The sequence below is a fragment of the Buteo buteo genome, chromosome 2, assembly GCF_964188355.1.
Source record: "Buteo buteo chromosome 2, bButBut1.hap1.1, whole genome shotgun sequence".
In the NCBI taxonomy this organism is placed as follows: domain Eukaryota; kingdom Metazoa; phylum Chordata; class Aves; order Accipitriformes; family Accipitridae; genus Buteo; species Buteo buteo.
This window is the reverse complement of record NC_134172.1, coordinates 54,364,093-54,376,933: the sequence shown is the minus strand read 5'-3', so window position 1 is coordinate 54,376,933 and position 12,841 is coordinate 54,364,093. Positions and strand designations below refer to the sequence as shown.

The 12,841-nt window shown below is 35.8% G+C and overlaps 1 protein-coding gene across 2 annotated transcripts in view; it reads right to left on the bottom strand.

Annotated features, from left to right (window-relative positions):
- Window positions 1-12,841, bottom strand: part of CUL1 (cullin 1) — a 54,045-nt gene that overhangs the window by 3,215 nt on the left and 37,989 nt on the right. For both annotated transcript variants that reach the window (XM_075054765.1, XM_075054771.1), the window contains 11 exons: window positions 10,912-11,042; window positions 7,935-8,042; window positions 7,734-7,840; window positions 6,491-6,539; window positions 5,817-5,948; window positions 5,112-5,229; window positions 4,067-4,143; window positions 3,174-3,305; window positions 1,739-1,831; window positions 871-918; window positions 698-780 (listed from right to left, as the gene is read on the bottom strand). In XM_075054765.1, coding sequence (XP_074910866.1) covers window positions 698-780; window positions 871-918; window positions 1,739-1,831; window positions 3,174-3,305; window positions 4,067-4,143; window positions 5,112-5,229; window positions 5,817-5,948; window positions 6,491-6,539; window positions 7,734-7,840; window positions 7,935-8,042; window positions 10,912-11,042 — 1,078 coding nt within the window. The remainder of the gene's footprint in view (window positions 1-697; window positions 781-870; window positions 919-1,738; window positions 1,832-3,173; window positions 3,306-4,066; window positions 4,144-5,111; window positions 5,230-5,816; window positions 5,949-6,490; window positions 6,540-7,733; window positions 7,841-7,934; window positions 8,043-10,911; window positions 11,043-12,841) is intronic.

The window sequence follows — 12,841 nt, the reverse complement described above, 5'->3', positions numbered from 1 at the left end:
ATAAAGAATAATGTACAAGGAACGGTTTTATAATGTTTCTTTCACTTGAGATCTTATCTTCAGAAGTACTGAACTCCACTGAATTTATGTGTGTGTATGGCTATGCTCTGGTAAGCATGACAAAAAGTCACCACAGTACTGCGAACAGCTTAAAATATACAAACGCTGAAGATAATACTGGTTAAAGTACGTAATAAAAACTACTAAAAATTGTGTTTATTAAGTTTTCAAATCACTGTACACTCTGAAGTTCTAAAATGACCCTGCTGATCTTCTCATGTTATCTCTAGTGGATGAACATTTAAAACTTTGACCTTTGCTGGTCACTGTACACTACTGTAACCTTATAATATATTTTGCTGAGTGCATGCAAGTCATGCACCTCAGTAAAAACCAGCACAATTTCTTACCAGAAATAAATTATACAAGAATCAAGGAACAAAAAGGACTTATGAAAATATGTCCAGGCCTTGAGAGACTTTATGATAAAGTCAGATAGCTGAAATCTTACCCACCACCCCTACTAGCCAACCCTCTCCTTTAAAGCTGGTACACCTTGGATCTGTATTTGAATTGGCACTTGAACCCTGGAGCTTTCATCCCAGGTATATTAGGTTTTACCCAAATTTTGAAAGCAGAGAAGGAAGATGCTACCCATTATACACAAGTGATTTACACTGCTGAAGTTTTTCCTTACTTTTTATAACCAAGATACAGTTTTATTAAGGTATCTGGTTTTAACTCAACCTCATCAACATTTGCATTTTCATCTTCCAAAACCTGCAAGAAATAAAACAAACAAACAAATAAATAAATATGAATACATTTTGCTGAATGTTAAACAGGTCATAAAGAAGCAAGAGTACTTACAAGCAATTTTGATTTCAACAGTATCTGTAGAACTTGTGCCAAGATATCCTACAAAATTACAGAAAATATTACCAGCACAGACAGACACCACCTTTCTCTAACTTAAAATACTTCAACAAGAATACACGTAAGAACTAATGAGTGCAGAACACTACAAAATGAGCGGGAAAAAAAGCAGTAAAAATGTAGTACACAGAAGTAAAATGTAATAAGGCCCTTTTTGTGCGTTAGGACATATTCCCCTTGTGGCCAGTCAAATAGCATCTATAATAAATGGCAACCCCATAAGACTTCTGGGTTTGCTGTAAACCATCAGCAGCAGTAACTCCGTAGGTATGTATTTCTAAAAGTAAAGGACACAGATGCCAAATAAACTGTGGGCCATAAAGTCTACTTGGAAAGAAAAGGAGGGAACCTTTTCCACAAAACAGAATGAGCCAGTGAAACCGCAGATTTTACTGTGTTCATGTATATAAGCCTTGAGATGTAAAGAAGAACAGATCTGCAGATCAATCATTTAGGGAAAACACTGTTTTTTCTAGAATGTTGTCTTTCAATATTAAAAATATATATAGTGAAACACTGAAAACCTACTACCAGAGCTCAGCAGGAAGCTAGACAATTCACTCTAGTCATAAACAGGAGTATATACACACACCAAGATTCATCAGAAGACTAGGCAGTTACAATTACAGGAAAGTAAACCAGGAAAGGAAGTTGACCAAGAATAGAGCACATCTGTCTCCTTCAGGACAGACTGACTCTGGCTTCAATCATGTCTAATTCCAATTTCTTACGATAGCAGGAAGAGCCCTGAAGACCAAAAGACTTGTTCACAAGAGTGTGGTAAAATGTGCAAAGTCACTACCATTTTTATTTGAGTACTGTCTGTCAACTGCTGCACGGTATAGGCATCTTCTGTGTTGTACTGCAGTAAAATCGCCATCTGGAATGTGGATGCCTAACAGATCCAAAAAAAAGAGAATGAAGGGGAAAGGGGGGGAAATCAGAGAAAGAGAATGAACAAACATACTTTTTGAATTCGAACAGCCTGAAACTCACCAATTGAATACATATACTGGAACATTTGGACAACAGAAAACAGCCAACTAGTGCTAACCACTACACAATACAGAAAAATCTGATGTTACTTATACAACCAGAACTCTACCTCCATCATTATCTAAACATAAACCCTAAGATTATGATCATTTAACTAGCTGCAGACACTTCATCAAATCTTCTGTTATGGTGTCAAAGCCTTATCTTTCTACTTGCTAAAATAATTATTATTATTTAAAATAATTTTAAATTATTTTCCTCTGTCAATCCCTGACTCTTACCCATTTAATCTTCATTAAAACATACACAGAATACTAAATTCATTTGCACAACCCTCCTAACTCCAGCAGAATAATGAAACCAAATTTATAAAGAACGCAGCTATCAGTGGCTTATTCATGTCTATCACCACAGGATTAACATATGTTGATGACAAGTTCAAAGTCTGAGATTATCTTGTGTCTTCTCACTGTTGCGAACTCCCCTCCTCTGTCTATGCAAAGAGGTTGCAGTTGTCTCACACAACCCAGTTCAACACCTGTTTAAGCCACAAGTAATGTATTCCCTTTTCTAAGTTAATTTTCTTTTAAACACAGATCTTAAGAATCAGTAAATAAATCAAACTTATAACAAAGGTTCTATTAACCACAACACCAACAACTATCTGGGGAGGGCTAAGATTTATGTTAATTTCAGTAATGCACAGATCTGTAGCCATCAGGTCTTGCATCTGTGCTTTGCTTTATTTAAAGACACTAGCATTCTTCACAGGAATAAAGCTAATGAATGCATGTGAGCATTGTAAATAGTAGCTAAACATGTGTGTGTGTATACATATGAATGTACACCCCCTCACCCCAATTAAAGAATTGAATGATTTAAAATACTTAATTGTGATACATCATTACATACCGTTAACGAATATTTCTATATACAAATAAAATACAGCTCAATTCACTGCATTATCTATTAAAATTAGTTTGTTTGTGGGCACAGATATTCACATGAACTCCACTACATCAACATCTACACGCTTAATGCATTTATCTGCACAATGGTCCTTTAAAGTAAAGCAAAGCAATTATCTCCAAATGAGCAGTAAAGAGGCTGAGCAGCTCATCCAGATAACATAAGAGCAGTGGAGCAGAGCTTGAATGCATGTCTTTCAAATGATTAGCTGCACCCAGTCCTCTAAATGCAATCATCACCAAGCACTTCTATTGGCATGATGTTATCCTTACCTGTAATGTGTATCTATTTTTGAAGCAGTTGGTAACCAATTCCCCTTTAGACAGCTGATACAACCATGTTAATTTTCTTCCACTATGACGACTGGCATAAAATGCAGTAAATCTCTGATAGCTCCGTTCTAACTGTATAAAAACAACAACAACAAATAAATAAAGAGTATTATTTACCTTCATTTACTAGAACATGGTCTGGAACCAACAAAAGGAGAATCAAATCTGATCACCCTCGACTGCCATGTTGTCTGAATAAGACAAAAAGAAATCTAAAGTATTGAAATTCTTCAGACTGGATGAAAATTTCCCTTTGTTATGTGTTTCCCCTTTAAAGTGTCATTAACAATACAAACCTAAACAAGCATTTAAGTTTCATTCTTCCTTTTATGATACACTAAGCAAGTCCAGAAAGGCGATTTCTTTTAACCACCTTCATCCTCTGGGTAACAGCAGTTAAACTTATTTCTGATATTAAGTATTCATGTCTTGTCTATTCTGGATAAGCACTCAACAGAAACCTAATGATTATAATAGCTAAAGATTTTACTGGACAGAGCCGAAGCAACGGCAAGAAAAAGTTTCTTAAATGAAAGTATACACAGAAAAATACGCTAACAAAGATTTGCTTCAGTTATTGTTGAATGTTTTGAAGAAAGATTCATTAACCAGGGTCTTTCCACAGGAGAAAAGTTACATATTTCACACAGTTCCCTCCTACTACCTCACTCACTTAATCTTGTTCCAAATATCCTCCAGCCAAATAGGCAAACACCAGAGACACGTCCAGTCCTCTCTGACACACAACAAAACAGGAGGAGACACCAGCCTTGTAAAACAAATTTCTCATGTGATCATTCCATGTTCAGATGAACCAAGTGCAAGTGCCTCACCTCAGATGGCAGAGCAAACGTGCAGGACTGCTGGAACGGCCACGATCCAGAACTCAGCACCTGGATGCTGAAATCCACTGGAAGAGAGGTGAAGAGGCTGAGCTGCATTATCCCCCTTGCTCCCACCCCCTCTTCGAAGATGCAGTTCCAGTTCTAACACAAACAAGAAACGGTTCTACCTTTTGCTCAAACTAATATGGTGAAAAATCATTAATCAATATATGTTTTTTTAATTGGACCATAAACCAAAGGAATTCAAGTAAGATGTTGCTGCAGTTGGAAAGCTTTAGATTTACTGTGACAGTCACTCAATTTTCTCTTATTTCTAGAAGTTATTACCCTGTTTCTATCCCCACAACAGATTTCTCTTTTAACACGCAAGTGTAAAAGTCGTAAGCGTTCATTTTTATGTGTAACTAAAACTCATCACTCCACAGCACACAACTGCAAGAATCAACATTTCACATTTATACTTGTAAGGCACTTTGGGCAAGTCAGAATAATACAAAAACTAAGTAAAATTTAAGCCTGACAATACACAACTCTAAATGTAATCCAACAAGTAATTATAAATTCTTTAAAGAATTTGTTTCAACATGCTTCAGTGAAAAAAAAATTTCTTTATGAAAAAGTGATAGGACTGTCTAACAACCTAAAACACAAGATCCTTTTTTCCTTAATACTTTCACGCAAGTATGAACTTAAGCCATGTTGTGCTCAAAATCAAAACTGTTTAAAGAAAAACATCTTTCCAATCAAAAAAAAAAAAAGACATAATTCAACTTAATTTAATTACATACCTACATATGAGCTGCAAAATCAGGAGGAGGCTACCCATAACAGAAGATATAAAGTGCTATTAGAAGACAAAGTACAGACCTAAAAGACTAATTTAAAAATCCTATCTATCTTGGTCAAAACAATACTAAGTCTAATTTCTGGAGGTATGATGTTTAAATCAAATACTTCCCTCATATAGTTAGCTCTGTAGAAATAAGACGAAGCTAAACTACTCAACAGTAACTTAGGTAAATGTATTACTTACAATCTAATGGTTCTGAATTGGTCAGGTGCTTTTTAAATTGCTCATTCAAGTCCTTGCTTACACCAATATCTTGGAACATCCGCTGCAGCTTGGAGGTATACTCAAAACCACAAGCTTGCTGTATTTTAAAAGCACAGATATGTCAGCAAGACATTTTTGACACTGGAGAATGAGAACAAAGTATCGGAGCCTATTTTCTTAAAAGATGATGTACAAAGTTCAGTATTTCCCTTACTCAAAGTACTGATCCCAACTAGACATGCTCTTTAACTGTCATCAAAAACTGAAGAAAATTTTGTTTAAAAATGAAGCAAAACACACAATGAAAGAGACTATTAAAAAAGCACTGGAACATATTTTGCTTGACCCTGAATGAACAAGGGTTAATGAAATTAAGCAACTTTTCAGCAGGCATTCCCTTGGATAATTATATCCATGTCACTCATTTGGATAAGAATAATTACGCTTAACTCCATCAGACAAACATGCACTACAAGCTCCTAGGACTCCATCAGACAGACATGCACTACAAGTTTCTATGAGGTTAAAAAAAAAAAGGGGGGGGGGGAGGGAGAAAACCCAGGTTGTGTATTTTTCTATTGTACATAATAAAATAACGAAATGAAAGGACATACATCAGTGCTTTCCAAGGCAGCCTGAAGACCTGCAATATGGTAGATCATAGGACAGTCATGGAATACTCACTTTTAGTTTAGAGATCATGCTTGCCTCAGCATCATCACTAGCACTGTTCTGATGTACAAGCCTTTTTGCCAGCATTTTAGCATAGAATTTTTGAAACACATCTTTATCCTCAATGTACTTGAAGACGACCATCTGGAAAAGGCAATTTGCAAGAAAAAAAAATTAAGCATTTGTCTTGAAAAAGCTGTAGCAGTAGCTACTTCATTTGCACTTACATTTTTAAGGGCAGGCTTATTTGGTTTGGTTTTTTTTTGGTGGGGGCAGGGGAGTGGTGCTGTTTGTTTCAAATGTGGATACTATTTTAAACACATTAACTGTATATTCCACACGTACAGCCTTATATATGAATAAATATGTAGTGCATATATGTAATTATATAAAAATACATTATAGAAATTATATATATATATGTCTATATAAAAATGAAATAAAAGCTTAAATTCCATTTAGTCACTTTAAATCTGCTGTAAAGGGCTTTTTTTTTTTAATAAAAAAAGAAATACAACCAACAAGCCACACGGAGATGAAGATTATTACTGACAAGCTGAAATATGAAGTAATGAAATCAAACATACAAAATAAAAGGTTTTCTCTCATTTGACTTGTGTGATAATCGAGTATTACTATCTTGTCAAAGCTTACACAGAAGAGAACTGTATTTATAGAAATCTTACCACTTGATTGAGTGTATCTTCCAATTCTGCTTCTTCTGGATTCTTTGAGCTGCAATTAAAGTAGTACATTTTTAATAAGTCCCCAAACCACTGAATTAAAACAACATATGGATGTATATGGAAATTTCATAAATAAAGGAACACAGATTGAGTAGTTTTGGGATCAAAGACTCTTTAGAGAGGAAACAGTGTAATGAAATGAACACTTCTCTTCACTACTCCACACGTAACCAATTCTGAAGTAAGCGATTTTTAAACAACAGGTTGAAGTCCTGGACCATGAATTGCTCTGGACTTCCTGCTAGCCTGATACGTCTCAGGATTTATGGGCTTAAACATGGATCTCTCTCTTCCCGCCTTTTTTCTGCTGCTAAATGCTATCTTCATTTCTTATCTTTCTTAGATAGTACAGTGAAAAGAAAACAGCTCAGAGAGCTGGGTCTTGACTGGGTGAGAGCTCAGGTGGCACCACATTGTCTTCCTCCATATCATGCTTGTCCATCAGGCATACACCAAATCTACCGTTCAGAAGGCTAGTATTTATAAAGGAGAAAACAAATCCTTTGCTGAAGGAAGGAGGAGATGGGTAAGGGAAAAGCAAGCAAGTTCTTCTGGTTTTGGGTTGTTTGGTGGTGGATTTTTTCCTCCTCCAAAACAGCTAGAAAAGCTGCTAGTGACAAAACTGACACCAATCCAGCATGAACTGAACTGATACCAACTCAATGTATGAGCTGCTGAATCATTTGAAGCCAAATACCTTAATTAAATTATGAGCCACAAGAAGTTAGAAAGCAGTTTTTGTCTTCCTCAATTTCTGCCCAGATGGAATATAGATATTGAGAAAACAACAGGAGGAAAGCACGAGTTTTAATGGAAAAAAGGACTGTGCATCTCTTTACAACATACAACACAACTCAATTTTTTTGGGGAAAAAAACAAAACCAAAAACAAACTAAAAAAACCCTTCTGTTTTATTAAAAAAAAAATAGAACTTGTTTTCCTATAAGGAAAGAAAGATCCTAGATCTTTTATTATTTGCCCCCTCATCTTTAAAAAGGAAAAGTAAACTCCACATAATCTTTAGGAACGGTCCTATTGAAATTTTTGTATTTAGAATTTGGTATAATTAATTTTTCTTGAAACATTAAGTTCTGTTTCTGAAGATACTATATAAAACTTCATATGCTAGAACCTTTTAAAACAAAAGCCAACCCGAAAGAATAATTTGTCTTTGAAGACGTACCTTTTCTTTAGTAAAGAGTCACAGTATCGTGCCAGTAGCTCCGGGGATTTACTGGATGATTGAGCCATTTTTGTCACTGCATTATTATTTATAAATCGACCACAAGCCTATAAATCACAAAAGACAGTGAAATTTTGGGAGACAAAACAATGAATAGAAAAAAACCAGCAAAAACGTTCGTATACTGCTACATATACTTACTTTGTCTAGTGCAGCCACAAAGCCAGCATCATTGTTGAATGCAGACATGACTAAAGCATTGTATTTCTTATGGACATCCAACACTGTCTGTACATACATTTTTGGATCCTGCAATAAAGACAGATTGTTTTTTGCAACCCACTAACTCCCTGCTTTCTATTTCCTCCAAAATGGAGCTACTCACTGGCCTAAGCAAATTTTTATGGGGAAAGTCTATATTAGAAATATTTTAAAGGTAAAACAGTATCCAGACTAGTTTAGGTCCTATGTCCAGGACTGACTTACATTAGCACAAGCTTTCATTTACAGCAACCAGAGTGCAGAATGTATTATGTTATACAGTACAAAAGAAAACTTACTCAGCCGTTACAATAATTTCCAAGGACATGTTCAAAGACATAAACTTAATTCGAATCAGACCTAAGAGAGCTGGACAATCATAGAATGGCAGTTGCTATAGAAGAAACTCTTGAAATAAATATCTTTATTAAGAACGTAACAGGTGTATCCCCAATAGGTACAACTTAGTACAAAGACCTCAGTCATTGTTGACAGTTCTTAAAAATTATCAGTTCAACACCCAGTGACAGTCAAATGCCAATAAACAGACTGAGTCCTACGTGCAATTTCTGATCCCTGCATCTCAGTAAAGATGGAGTCAGAGTAGGAACAGTGAAGGGCAACTAAAACACCAGGCAGCCACAGCAGCCACTGAACAACAGACTAAAAAGGCCAGAAGTCTTCAGTTTGGACATCGGAAGTTTGAAAGGGCCTATGAACAAGGTTTACAAAATCAAGAGTATGACAGAAAAGATGAACAATCACCAAAAGCCACATTTATAACTATGGGGCAGTTGATGACAGTGATAGGAAACAAGTTTAAGACAGATGAAGTAAAGAACATCTTTACAGATAAGGTAGTGGAATTCTGGAACTTGCTGCCACAGGAGGTTGTTGGAAGCAGGTAATATCAGCAGGTTCAAGAACAGATTAGACAAAGTCATGGACAACAGGTCCATAAATAAAAGGACTAGGCAAGGAGGTACTCCTGTAACATTCCTATTGTAAGAGTTCTGGATGCTGGCAACAAACAGCAAAAGATGGGCAGGGTTGCATCAGGATCCTGGAAAACGTTTCCTGTTGCCACTGAAGACATACAGAGACTACCTGGACCACCGATCTAATACCACGCTTGAGATAGAGAACTGAGATTGACAACATTCCAGACAAGAAATTCAAGTGGACTTGAAGGACATTCAGAAAGGCATCTACTGATTACAAGGACTCAAAAAAAAAAACAAAAAACAAACCAAAGGCACAAAAAGCAGTAATCTTCTGACTGAAGAGCAGTCTCGTTAATATAGTTAATGGAGTTTACAGCACAACTCATTCTGCAGTAAAAATCTAAAATAGGTCAGATGAGTCAAGCTGGTATGACTATTTCTCTCTACTGACTACAGAGAAACTGAGAAGCATTTGCGGAGCTGATTACCTGTTTAGACACAGTACAGATAAATGAAGTTAGGCAGAATCAATTCTACCTAAGTGTGATAGAGGGCTAACAAGGCAATGATGAAGTGATACAGTGGTGTGATGGACGTTGGAAGAAGAGGCAAGATGGTTCCCAAGGGACACAGCCAGAGATACTGTTATGAAAACAAAGAACGAACATATGGGAAAGAAAAGGAACAAAAGAGAAAGACAAAGAAACAACAAAAAGTGTCATGATCAGGAAGAGTCTTGTGAACAGCTGGGAGTCAAAAGAACTAATACATACAAATCTCAGGCTTCCCCTCTCTCAAAGATGAACTAATTCCCGAAGAAAGCTTTCATTTTTCTGGGAAATTTTTCAAGGCCTAAGTACAAAGAAACTCAAGAGAGATGACCAGTTGGGGGAGCCCATCTCATTTCAAAATCTAAGCTGATGTCTACATATGAAGCTGAAGATTCCTATACGATCAACGCTGCTAAAAAGCTTCACACTTAAAACTATGGAGATAAACAACAGACACTACGCACATGTAAAACATTTTAATCTGTGTGAAAAACTACAGTTTTTACTGTTCTCCATGCAGTCATTACAGATTATGGCTTTAATGATTACTAGTATGAACCCATTTCAAGAATATCCGAGACCAGTAACAAGTTACAATGAATTCTGTCAAAAACCAAAGTTAAACCCCATTTTAAAGAAAATTTTACCAGAATCTATATTCTATCCTAATTTTGCTGTGTGGAATGTTTTGTTCTTTTTTTTTTTTTTTTTTTTTGCTAGAAAATATCATATCGACTATAGATAAAAAGGTTAGCAAAGGATTTAAACAACTTCATGTTGCCGAGATTAAACCCTAATCAATACAAAATTAAGTCTGAAATTACAATTATGGGATACAAATCAAGAAAACCAATTATATGGCTAAATGACCACAGTGTTGCAGAAGACCTAACCTGCTCCTTCTGTTGTGACCTCTCCAACCATTTCTCCTCTTACATTTTTCATGCTTTTCCAAATAGAATAAAGTCATTCACCAAAACCCTAAAACTAACAGAAACCTTCTCCACGCAGTCCCATCCAAGTCAGAAGTCTATAAGATGATGAAATAAAATACAGTCCACTAGAGACACTACTTCTTGAAACAGTGGACTTTCAGGTGTATTTCTAAGTGCAGGATGTTGTATTTGCACAGCCAGCTTTCCAAGCAGCATGACATCCTTACAGAGAGCAAAAACTCAGAAGGAAAAAAAACCCCAAACAAACAAAAACCCAGACCAAACACCAAACCTCAAAGAGTAGTAACACAGTGATGTGACTACTGTTTTAAGCCTACTATCATTTGAGAATTGCCTAGTCCTCACAAATTAAATCAGTGAGAGGGAAAACATAAGTAAACTGGAAGTTGTATCAGGAAACATTCACCCTCCTCTAATGTAAAACTGGCAGCAACCACACTCAGACTTATTTTGATCGGATACTTGCATTTAGAGCAGCTTCTCCACATTTCTCAATTGCAGCTAGACCCTGATTGTGAATGTGGGTTTCCAAAAGCTTTTTCAGCTCCCCAAGGCCATCCTGGATTCGAGATACAAGGTTATACATGCGTCCCAAGTCTGGAGAGAGAAAAAACAAACAAACAAAAAAAACCCCAAGGAAAGCCAACATCCCCCATTTGTACTAGCTATAACTCCAACTTCTCGTTTACAAGTTGCCAATAGGGGTTAAACATCCATCATCACCAAAAACACGCGTGCAACTGCTCCTGTAAAAAGCCAGAAAAAAACTACAGAAAAAAAATTACACAGTATAGCAAATCTTTGTGCTGACCTAGAAAGCTAAGACTAGTTAAAGAGAAAACAACCTGTTAAATATTAAGATCTGTTTAATCTTCACAATGCCATATAAATCTCGAGAAGAAAAAAACCTGACTTACAGAAATATATTTACTTCTGTTTTCTAGTTTTCATAAATTTAAAGAGGTGCAATAATTTAAAAATGGAGTTAAAACCCTCTTATTTAGATGAAGTTTTGAAGTGTTACCATGAATTAGGGCTGTCATTAGTATTACTGCAGGCCATGCTAAGAGTACAACATTGTCCAGCTGACCACTGTCCTTTAAATCGTATTCTGAACAGGACAGTTCTAAGAGAACTAACACCACCTGTGCCTTTTATATATTAACACTTCTACTTGGGGCAGCATCAGTGGTAATGGTTGGAAATTTAAGGCAAAATGTTATGTATTGATATGACCTTAGCAGATAAACTGAAACATTATAAACCAAATTTCTTCCAATAACGCACTGTCAATAAAGCCATCTCTAAAAAAAAAAATGTTTAAAGTAACCAATTACCACTAGAAGTAATTGTATCTCAAGGAAAGAACAGGTTCTGAAAAGCATTACCTTGGAACAAAAGTAACAAAGGAAAAAATAAATTGGACGTCATTTCACATATATTAAAGCTTCATATTAAAATCTCACCAGTTTTCAGCCAAGACTTTCCAAAATCAATTAGCAATTTTGGAAAGTCTAATATTGAAGAGAGTTTTGTTTTTATTATTAATTTCCAATAGGGCAGAAGCTTTGTACTTTCTGAGTGCAGAATTTTTCTTCCCCCCCCTCCCCCCAAAAAGCAAACTTCAATATGGCCATAAACCAGGTACACAAACCCACTAGTTATCTATTGTAATCTTGCCCACACTGAACACGCACTCAAGTGAAACAGTAAACAACCAAATAAGTTACTGTAAACTAATGAGGATATTTCACTTTGTGGAATCCATCTTTATGTCGTCAGCTGCATCTAGCTCTCCTAAAGTGTAAGGACTTCTCTGAAGGGTTTTTGAGCAATTTATTACCACCTGACAATTATCAGTTAAATAAAACAGAGCAATCAAGCAGCTGTATCACCATTTAACTCTGAAATACAACACACGTAACTTGATGTCTTTAATACTGAAGCAATGCTTTCCATTCCTTAGAACTTTGGCAAGTTTAAACTTTTGGATTTGAAAAGAAAACATTTTTTCTCTCTGAAAACCACATTTGCAACCTGCTGTTAAACTTTTATAACAACGTTAAGAATGCTGTTTTTTTATGAAGAGAATTTTAGGAAAAAAGGTAGAAGATAATGCCATGCATAAATATAATAAGCTGCTGCTACACCTACTCACAAATAAGGGTTCACAGGTCGGTTTATCAGGATGTCTGTATTTGGTAAAATATGGAAGAAATGCTACAAAGACTCAAGGAAGATTTACACAGTAACTCCACCCAAATCATTACAGTCTGCTCCCAATAAATGTAATTATTTCCTGTAGGTATCATACTGATGTGAATAAGTAACACATGGCAAATGCACCCTGCAACTTTTATAACTAGTTGCACAATGTGATAAAAAAGTTACAGATC